This window comes from Crocodylus porosus, unplaced genomic scaffold (assembly GCF_001723895.1).
Source record: "Crocodylus porosus isolate Cpor-Errol unplaced genomic scaffold, CroPor_comp1, whole genome shotgun sequence".
Lineage (NCBI taxonomy): Eukaryota > Metazoa > Chordata > Crocodylia > Crocodylidae > Crocodylus > Crocodylus porosus.
The window spans coordinates 7,513,235-7,522,702 of NW_017728918.1; the positions used below are offsets into that span (position 1 = coordinate 7,513,235).

A 9,468-nucleotide genomic window follows, 5' to 3' on the forward strand; every position below is an offset into this window, starting at 1 on the left:
CCCTAGAAACTATGAAACTATCACTGGACTTAGTACCACCTTTATCAATGAAATATGAGGAGCAGATTCTGCCAGGTGGGTCCACATGGGCCCTGGACAAGACAAGCATTTCTTTTTGTCTTCTCTCTTTTCATGTAATCCCTGTGGCAGAAAGCCACCTTGGTTTCTCCCCAAAATCTCTGCCCTGTGACAATGTGATAAAATCTCTGTGCTCTGACCATTTGAGCAGGGTGGCTCAGCAGAGGAGACCACACCCTTGCCCTGTCTCTTTAGATAACTTGAGCTGGCTGCTTTCCTGAGGGAGGGGGGAAACCTGCTCCCTCTGCCCACGGGACTGGTACCTGGGTGAGGGGCATCTACCTGGGGAGCTGGAATCTGCCCGGTAACAGGTGATGTATTTCAAATTGGTTGGCTGACAGCCAACCGGAGCTGGCCTCCACTGGACCAGTGAATGAGGTCACAGGGGCTATATAAGTTAGGACGGGCGAGGAGGCGCTCTCTTCAGCCATGAGGTGAGGCTGGAGCCGTGAGGGGGGGACTCAGAGGAGCATAAACACCTGAAAGGGCCCTCTCCCTCAAAAACTCATGAACCAGGAACAGCTGGATGCTAGAAAGGATCTCACCAGCCTCTGGATGAAGTGTGTGAGTAAGCTACTTGAGATCTGATAGATATCTAGCTGGCAGTAACTCAGATGCGGGATCAAAAGGCTACTTCAGCCAGACTGTTTGCTCTTCAGGATTTCTAGGATATTGCTCAATCTTGTACCCTATTTTCACCCTGCCCCTGTAACCAATAAAGTCTTCCTTTGTGACTGGTGTGGGAGACTTATTGAGGGGTGGGTCTAAATTATGCCTAAGAGACCCCTTAGGTCTGCGGACTAAGGGAGACTGTACTTTTTGCCCCCAGACTTGCGGAAGTGCCCCAAGTGCCTGTACTGGGTCGAGTACCCGTCGGACATTAGGCCTGTGTTTCCTCGAGGACACAGGGCCGGAGGGAGTCCATTCTCAGGGTGGTGGCGGCGACGTTACCCCCAGGCTAACGTATGTGCTCCAGGAAGGGGTCGCCGGACGTGAGGCGCCCCTAGGGAGGCATCCGGAGCCTGGCAGGTGGGCGGGCGCAGGGAGGTGGGCGGCTCAACGCAGGAGCGCCCCCTACTGGCCCGCCTCAATCCCCCCTCCCCCAAAACCTGACCAATTAACTGAGAAACTAAACTAAACAAAAAGTGGCTCTGAGGGACAAGAGGCAAATGAAAAACCAATGAATAAAGTTTGGAAGCAGGAACCACAAACCAGAACTCCTCTGCTGGGGAGGCTGCTTTCTCCCTTTCATTTAATCTATGGACCAGCTTCAGGAAGAGGAGGATCTCAGCCAAATGCTGTAGCAGATATAGGTAGAAACCCACTGAGCTTGGGAAGGGAAGGGCATCTAACCCAACATTCCCATATCCTAGACAAATACTCTAGCCATAAAGCTACCTATGAAAGGAGGGGGAACAACCTTATAGGGAGATCAGTGCTCTCTCTCAGGCAATGTAGTTAGATGTTGCATAGATGTTTTGTTGCTCAAGGCATGATGCCTTTAAAATATCTACATAGTCTGGAGGACAGTATTATGACCAGATGCACCTTAGCACAGGTTAGATTTAATTGCCGCCCCTTGAAATGCTCCTGAAGAAGAACAGACCCCCAGGCACACACTCACTCTCCGCTGAAAGCGGACACCTACATGCGAAGCAGAACGCCACCCTGCCCCTGGTTCATCGGCCTGGAAAAAACAGAGACTACATTTGGAAATGCTTTAGCGACACAGTAGAAGTTAGTCCTGAGTACTCTGAGCATGTTGAAGACAATGCAAGCGAACTCTTCTCCGCAAGACCCTGAAGCAGGGCTGGACACAGGCATGGACAAACTGGGCAGCCGCCCTGAGCCTGGGCAGAAAGGAGGCCTGAAAATGGTAAATTTTTAATTATTATTACCATTTATCTCTGGTGAAGGGGGGCCCGGTACTAGAAGTTTGCCTGGGGCTGCCAGGAGGCTAGGTATGGTGCTGCCCTGAAGGAAGGCAATGAATGCATTAACAGGTCCCAGAAGGGATTGCTACCTGCCCTTCCACGCACTCTCCCTTCCTGCAAACACAAAACATGGAACATCCCCCAGCAGCTGGAATAAAGCACATGTTTTAAAAAGACCCTAATTTTGTTTTAAAACCACTGAGCAACGGTGTGTCCATCACCTCTGACGGAAAGCGGTTCCAAGGTTTAATTACTCTCACAGCTGGGAAACGGCGGTCTCATTTCAAGGTTGAATTTACCTAACTTCAGCCGTCGGATCTTGTTGTGCCTTTGTCAGCAAGACTGAAAGGCCCCCTCTATTCAATTACTTTTCAGTGTGTATGTTCCTGTACCGCGTGATGAGGCCACCTCTCACTTCGCTTCAGTCAGCTGAATAAGTCGAGTTCCTTAAGCCTGACACTGGAAGGCTTGTTTTTCTCCGGGTCATTAATGTGGCTGTCCTTTGGACACGGGCTAGTAATGCCAGAACCTTCCTGAAGTGTGAACACCAGACCTGGACATGGCCTATTAGAAGTAGTCATGCTAATACTATGCATGGGGCAAGATCACCCCCCTGCTTCTAATTGATACTCCCCTTTTTAAGCAACCATAGGGTTGCGTTGGATCCTTTTAGCACAACCCTGCACGGTGAGCTCAGGCTGACGTGGCTATCCACAGTGACCCCACAACACTCCTCTAAGCCACTGCCTTTGAAGCAGAAATCTCTCTTCCTAGCTGTATAATCTGCATTTTTGGTTCCCAGGTGTATTCTCTTGAATAATGATAGTGACCCATTTGGAAAAAAAATGGAAATGCGCTACTGTGCGTGATATTTCTAGGCATCATATCAGAGCTTATGTTTATTGAAACGGCACGCACACGTAAAATGTTTTCTCAGTACAGTTGCTCATTTATGTTTGCACAGATGTGCATAATGTCATCATGCAGCCACTTCCAGGGAGGATAAATTAAACCAAAATGCTTGAATAAGGCAAGTAGCTAATACGCTGCCACTGCTGGTGCCTCTGAGCCTCGTGCCTTGCCTCGTTTTGCTCGTTTTCTCTAATCATAAAAGAGACCCACAGTAATTTTAAAAAGATGACGAATGCAAAACTTGGGGAGAATAGAGGTTCTGCGCTTGAATAAAATGGCCAACTTTGAAGCTGCAGAGAAATATGCTTTAATTTAGGAGACAAAGGAGAGCATTAAGGAAAAACTGTCATAATCAAAGGTGAAAGGATTTTCTATTGTCTAATGTCTCTCTCTGTGGGAATTTTCCCAGCGCAGACAGCTGTAAAGGGGGAGGGGTATTGTGAGCTTCTGTATCCTCATTCTCTCGCTCCCTCTCTTTCTCTGTCAATAAATGTCTGCAATCATATTCTTGAGCTCCTGTGTGATTTCAAGGTTCATCTCTTCCATGCAGCTCAAACACTAATTATCCCAGCTGTAATTAGTAAGATAATTAAATACTGGCTCACTCATCACTCTACCTTGTGTCGGGTCATGCTTCTCCCAGAAGACCTTGAGCAGTTTCTCAAAGCTGATGCTTTCTGGCTGATACACTACTCGAACAACTTCCGCGTGGCCAGTTTTACCTTAAAAGACAATACAAAACCTGATATTAGCGGTAAGCATGAGCTACGGCATATTTGTCACTTGATAGTGAGATGTGAAGCACAACGTCTTTGTTTTTCAAAAGACAAAACAGGGAAGGTAGTTGTGTTTTCCCTTCACGCTCCTTTTAGTCCGAGCCTTCTCTAAAGTTATGCAAAAGGAGACAACTGTCAGGTTGGATAAGGCCCGGAATGAGCTAAACTAGCTGGGGAAAAGAAAAAAAACCAGGATAAGTAAGAATGACCTTATTATTGCCATTTACCAACTTTTGGAAAAATGTAAATTGCAGTTTAGTACTTCTTTAAAACTAATATTATGTGACACGGTGTTGTGAATGCAGAGGATTGGACTCAACAACCCAGAGGCCCCTTTCAGTCCTGTGTTCCTAAGAAATGAACATATTTGCACAATATAATGCACAGACTAGCATGTATTACCCAGCCCACTGAACACACAATGGGTTTCGGTGAGAGGATCTGAGTGCGTGACAGCTTTCTGATAGCAGATGAAACTCAGGGAGGGAACCACAAGGCAATACATTATTCCTATTTTTGGTTACTTTATGAACCCTAACCTTCATTCCTTACACACCCCACCTCCCCATGCTTGCAGGAAGAGACCTGGCTTCACCAAATGCAGAAGATCAGGCTGCTTGATTTCCTTTTATTGTAGCTGCTTAATATTTATCTGACCATAATGCCCAGAGGCCTCAGTTCAGATCAGCACATATTATGCTAGGCACTGCATCGGTGTGTATAAAAAGTTTATAAATGAAAAAAATATGTTTCTTTTGTCATTACAAGGTTTCTGTAAGTGCAAAAATTACAGATTCCAGTCTCCATTACATTTGCGTTTTCAATAAAAGGAAATAACCAAAAGAAAACAGGGTAACCAATCTTACATTGGGGGGAGATCCTGAGCGTGCCATCTGAACACACTGAGATAGATTTGGATGTCATTTACATTAGGATTAATCCAGATTAACTCAATTGACTTCTATAGAATTAATCTGGGTTTATGGTGGTGTAGCAAACAGCTGAATCTGGCCTATTGGTGGGTTCTGAATCAGCTGCTTCCAAATGAGGGAACGCAGAGTCTGTGAGTCATTAGGGAGAGCTCAGTGAAGACATTGGTGCAACGCAAAGAGAAGTGAAAAAAGTAAATGGGATGCCAGGATATATTAAGGAGATAGAGACTATCAAAGAAAATGTACGAAAGCATTATATCCAGCAATGGTGCCTCTTAATCTCAAATCTCAAATACTGCAATCAATTGTGTTTGCTTTATCTCCGAGCTGAAATAGAGAAGAGAAATGGAAATGAGGAGATGCAAAGTGAAGCAGAGAGGAGGTGGGTTTAGTTACAAGAAGAGATTTAAAAGATTAGGATTAAATTTAGTCTGGAATGTAGAGAAGTAAAAGGGGATATGACAGAGGTTCAGTACATGCAACCATGAAAATTATAATGAAATCATGTGGGGTTCTATTCATTCTGCCTCACAATGCAACAAAGAGATACTCACCGAGATTAAAAAGCAACAAATACAAGGAAATTATTTTGTACATAGCATATAACTAAGCCGTGCCATTCTTTCTCGCAGGATATTGTCCTGGAAAATACAGCTCCCGATTCTGCTCTCACACACACAATTTCTGTTGAATTCAATGGGAGCCAATGTGTCGAAGGGGAGAATTTGACCCCAGATTAACAGAGAAAGATTACATGAATAAAAATATAAAGTTGCAGTTAAATTGACCTAGTTATGAATTACAAGGACCTTGTCCTTTAGGCTATAAACTGACAGCCAGCAGGAATCTGGATTATTCCACAGTTGGCCAGGTATGGTATATGGGGAGAAAGGTGTTTATTCCCCATCCTCCAAAGCATAGGTACAGAGTTATGCTGCTGGCTCAGCTAGAGCAGGGGTGGGCAAAATGCGGCCCATCAGACCATTCTATCCAGCCTGCGGGGCCCCTAAAAAATTTAGAAAATTAATATTTATCTGCCCCTGGCTGCCTGTCATTGCGGTCTTCAATGGCTTGCCAAAACTCAGTAAGCGGCCCTCCACCCAAAATAACCGCCCACCCCTGAGCTAGAATACAAGATAAAAAGGTTGCAATATGACAATTCCTATGCAGCGGGTGCATCTACACATGCACTTTACTGTGGAGTAGACTAATTACTTCTGCAGTAACATCCATGGTAAAACATCACTGTCTACACATCCAGTATTAGGACAGAGCAAACTAATTAACTCCGTTGTGGGAGACACGAGTACCATCCTATGGCGGAGTTATTTACTCCGCTGCAATGCACATGTAGACACTAACAAGGATGGCTGGGGCACACTGAAGCACCGCCCCAGCTCATCATGCTGTGGTCCTGGGCAAATACGTAAATGCTGCGCCCAGGAGCAATAAACCCTGAGACAAAATGCTCTGGAGTTTATTCAGGGATGTTCATTTCACAGGTAGATGCACCCAGTATGACTAACAGCCAAAACTAAGGGAAGGGCTGCCAACACCTTCAGCATACAGTTAGGGCTGCCAGGCTCTGAAATGGGCTCCCCAGTGAGGTGGTACTCTCTCCTACCTTGGGGGTCTTCAAGAGGAGGCTGGACAGATATATGGCTGGGGTGATATGATCCCGGCACCCGTTCCTGCCTGGGGCAGGGGTCGGACCTGATGATCTGTTTAGGTCCCCTCCAGCCCTAAGTATTATGATACATACAGTTCTCTCCATCCCTAACCCAGTGTAAACTCCAGGAAAGTTTTTTATCTCACTCACTGCAGAAAACAAGCGATCTAAGACGACCACCTTTAGATCAGAAGAGAGTCTCTCAAAGAACTTCAAAACAACAAAGGTGCTACCTTACCTCACAACTGGAGCTGCAATTACGTCCTGTCAACACTTTTCTGACTAATCTGGGAATTCAAAGAATCACCTTTCTTTTCCTCTGAAGAGGAAAAGCAATCACTGCATGCTTTGAGAGCTCCAGGCTGCCCTCAAAAACCCCACCGTTATGTGTGTGGCTACAGGACAGCATAGGTTGTTGGAATTTAAACATATTTAAAATCAACACATATTTCAAATCAATATTCTTCCTCAGAGGAGAAACAAGGTGGCACTATCTACTGTTCCTATCAGAGCCTCCATTAATTTTCCTTGAAGGATTTACATATCCCAGTGGATTTTTTCTTCCAAAACAGAGTCTGGATATTAATGCAAAGTATCACTAACTACCATTTTCCATTGTGACCATGAACCTGACAGGTACTGAGTGTTCTTGTTTCTCACTGACTTTACCACAGCAGTCACCTTGCTGCACATAAGCAGAAAGATGAAGTAGAGGAATCATAGGAAAGTAGGGCTGGGAGGAACCTCACAAGGTCATCTGGTCCAGCCCCCTGCTCAAAGCAGGATTGTCCTTGATCCGAGACCATCCAAGCCAAGTGTCTACCTGCTTTTTAATGTTTCCAAGCATGAAGAATCTATAACTTCTCCAGGCAGCCCGCTCCGATGCCTGACCACTCGCAAAGTCAGAAAGTTCTTCCTAATCTCCCACCTACATGTCCCCTCCTGCAATTTGATGCCATTCTTCCTGGTCCTGTCCCCTATGGCCACAGAGAAAAGCTCCTCTCCATTGCCTCTAGAGCCACCCTCCAGGTCTTTGAAGACTGCTGTCAAATCCTCGTCCTCCGCTTTCTCTTCTCCAGACTAAATATCCCTAGTTCTTTCAGTCTTTCCTCATAAGTCATGCTTTCCAGGTCCCTAATCATGTTTGTTGCTCTGCCCTAGACTCTTTCCAATCTATCCCTAAGTTTCTTGAAATGTGGGGCCCAAAACTGGACACAGTGCTCCAAGTGTGGCCTCACCAATGCCAAATCGAACAGAAGAATATTTTCCTTTGATTTGCAAATGACACTGCTGTTAATACAACCCAGGAGGCTGTTCGCTTTTTTGGCAACAAGGGCATACTGCTGGCTTACACTCAGCCTGATCGTCCACCGTAACCCCCAGGTCCTTCTCGGCACTATCATCACCAAGCCAGTCATCGCCCGGTCTGTATCTGTGCTTGCAATTACTCCATCCCAAGTGCAGGGCTTTATACTGGTCCTGGCAGATTGTGGACCATTTTCTCCAGTCCATCCAGATTATTCTGGATCCCAGCCCTGCCCTCCACATTATCTGAGACTCCACCGCACTTAGTGTCATCCGCAAATTTGCTAAGTGTGCACTTGATCCCATGACGCATTTTCTGTCCGCTGCCCTGGAACAAGTCCATCCAGCAGACATATTATAGGCAACAGGGAATGGAAACAGGGTTTCTGAGTGACGGGGGCCTGGAAAAGGAGTCTCCCCACTGGCAAATTTTAGTCTAGTAGAGAAGATCAAGAAAAGCTCTGAGGCTGCTCTGAGCCCTGCACTGAATCCGCAAGAGGCAACTTCAGGCTACAAAACATGGTCAGCCTTTCCCAGAAAACAGACGGGCATAAAACACCAACACCACTAAAAATTATTTGAAGCCCACATCGATAGGCTGCACTTTTGCACTGCTATCCCCTGTTCCTTTTAGCGTCTTCTCTCTGAATTCCTCATAAAAGGACCGTTTGTGCTCACAGTGTCCCAGTATCCTCAGTTCACCTATCTCCCTTGATTAGCTGATTTACAGTAATCATCCTGCAGTTTAATGCCCATTCAAGAACTGAGCTTCATTTTAATTTCCAAGTTTTAACAAGTGTGAATATTTTTATGAGCCTCCCCCAAAAAAGCTCCAATGTTTGAGTCAGTTCTTTTAAATAATGTATTGAATCACTCGATATAATTTAATTTTGCTGTTAAATGGGCAAATAGAAGCCCTTTATTTAAAGGAGCCATTATCAGATTCTGCTACTTTCCCCTTTACAGTGCTCAACTCGCCTTCAACTTGGAAATGAGCTTAGCCATAGAAGAACCTTGCTGTAGATTATAAGACTTTATTCCACTGTTGTTAAGAGGGCTGTTTGCCAACAACTGATTGTCTGTTTATCCTCTATCCGTTTCCCACTTAGAAAACATAGCCACTCTCAGAGGATTAGCTGCAGCAGGCTCTTTCAATAGGGATTCAAACTCTGGCACACAAAAAGGCTCGAGTAAAGAGACATCTCTTTGACACCACCGTGCTGCTTTTCAATGCCTTCTTTTATATCGCTCTTTAGATCCTCACCTGCTTAACTCTCTCCCAGGTGAGGGCCCTAACCATGAGCTCAGAGTCATGCTCCTTCTCTAACACGCTGTCTGGTCCAATGAATATGTAATTGTGCAGGATTGAACAGCTTCTGATGGAGGGACTGGGAGCCTTGCTGCCCTGGACCACCCCAGTGCCTAATGCTTAAGGCACTTTCTTTGCACATATGGACTGAAATCCTCTTAGGCAGAGGAGGGGATTGGTGGTCTTGTCCAGCCAGGGTGAGTACTCTAATGACCATACTTTCTATAAAAGAGGGCAATGCCTTGTCCTTCCCTCCTCATCTTTTTTTTTTGAAAGCAAGCGCTCTTATAATCTTTTCTCCTATGCCTGACGAAGGGTGCTTGTACCAGAAAGCTTGCAATTAAAGATTTTGTTTGCAAAAATCTAGTTGGTCTCATAAAAGATATCACCTCTATCACAAGTCCTGATTCCTTTTGCCTCCAGACTGGTACAGCCACAACCTGTATAGGCTACAAGCTGACCTTGACAGGTTGCAACGGTGGGCGGATGAGAATAGGATGGGGTTTAACACTGATAAGTGCAAGGTGTTGCACATGGGGAGGAAGAACCGGCA

The 9,468-nt window shown here is 45.5% G+C and overlaps 1 protein-coding gene across 1 annotated transcript in view; it reads right to left on the reverse strand.

The window, feature by feature from the left end:
* MSRA (methionine sulfoxide reductase A) overlaps positions 1–9,468 on the reverse strand; it is a 442,159-nt gene that overhangs the window by 158,802 nt on the left and 273,889 nt on the right. The window contains exon 4 of the mRNA XM_019537196.1: positions 3,542–3,646. Coding sequence (XP_019392741.1) covers positions 3,542–3,646 — 105 coding nt within the window. The remainder of the gene's footprint in view (positions 1–3,541; positions 3,647–9,468) is intronic.